We start from the raw sequence: 1,042 nt of genomic DNA on the forward strand, positions 1-1,042 counted from the left end.
TAACAACGGTTCTAAGCTTCTAAATCTAAACTAAATCTACCCTAAATCCCTCAAAATATATTTGAGAATATTTTCTCCACGTTCTTCTCCTCCTCCTCCTCCCACGATCTTTTTTTCTTCTTTGTGTTTCTCTCTTGTTCATCCAGAAAGTCATCTCTTCTCTCTATCAACACAACATGGTTCTAATCTATGTTAAATCTGGTGAACGGATGTCTAGTTGCAGTGAAGAGTGGAGTTTCGTGGTAGACACATCAAGACGTGGTTGAATGGTAACATTAGAAACTACTACTCCATTGGAGAAGCTCAAGAGGATCGTGTGTGAGGATTATGGGGTGGACCATATTGTTCTTAATACCGAGTTCAGTTATTCGATGGTGAATCAAAGAGGGAATCCTCCAATTGATTCATGGGGGTGGTTCTTCAGACAGTTGAAAGTGGTTATTGCTGATTGTCAAGACCTAGCTTTTGTCTCAGATAGAAATGCATCTATTTCTAAAGCGATTGGGACTGTCTACCCTCAATCAGCACATGGAATTTCCATTCATCACTTGTTGACCAATGTGGTTGCATTTTTCAAGACAAAAGGGTTGACTGCCTTGGTGGAAAAAGCTTCACGGGCATATAGGTACATTGAATTTCAGGAACGTATCACTGAAATTTTTGAAATGAGTCCTTGGCTTGGAAGATATCTGTGGGACGCTGATGTGCGCAAATGGGCTCGTTCTCTCTTCCCTGGTGAAAGGTATGACATTAGGACCACAAACCCTGCAAAGTCGATAAATTCAGTTCTGAGATTACCTAGAGAATATCCGGTTATTCCTTTGCTAGATAGTATAAGAGAACTGTTGACTCGATGGTTCTATGAGCGTCGCTTGGTAAGCTCTAAGCATCTTGATCCTTTAACCACTAAGGTGGAGAAAAAGATTGATAGGAGAATAGTGAAGGCAAAAGGGTTTCAAGTCTACAAGGTTGACGACTTCAAATCGCTTGTGAAAGGAGACATATATGATTGTCATGTTGATTTGGAAAGAAGAACATGCAC

General features: G+C 40.4%; 1 protein-coding gene across 1 annotated transcript in view; it reads left to right on the forward strand.

Annotated features, from left to right (window-relative positions):
* Positions 1–266: 266 nt before the first annotated feature.
* LOC106297675 overlaps positions 267–1,042 on the forward strand; it is a 1,242-nt gene continuing 466 nt past the window's right edge. Inside the window, exon 1 of the mRNA XM_013733872.1 lies at positions 267–1,011. Coding sequence (XP_013589326.1) covers positions 267–1,011 — 745 coding nt within the window. The remainder of the gene's footprint in view (positions 1,012–1,042) is intronic.

This window comes from Brassica oleracea, chromosome C6, assembly GCF_000695525.1.
Source record: "Brassica oleracea var. oleracea cultivar TO1000 chromosome C6, BOL, whole genome shotgun sequence".
NCBI classification, from domain to species: domain Eukaryota; kingdom Viridiplantae; phylum Streptophyta; class Magnoliopsida; order Brassicales; family Brassicaceae; genus Brassica; species Brassica oleracea.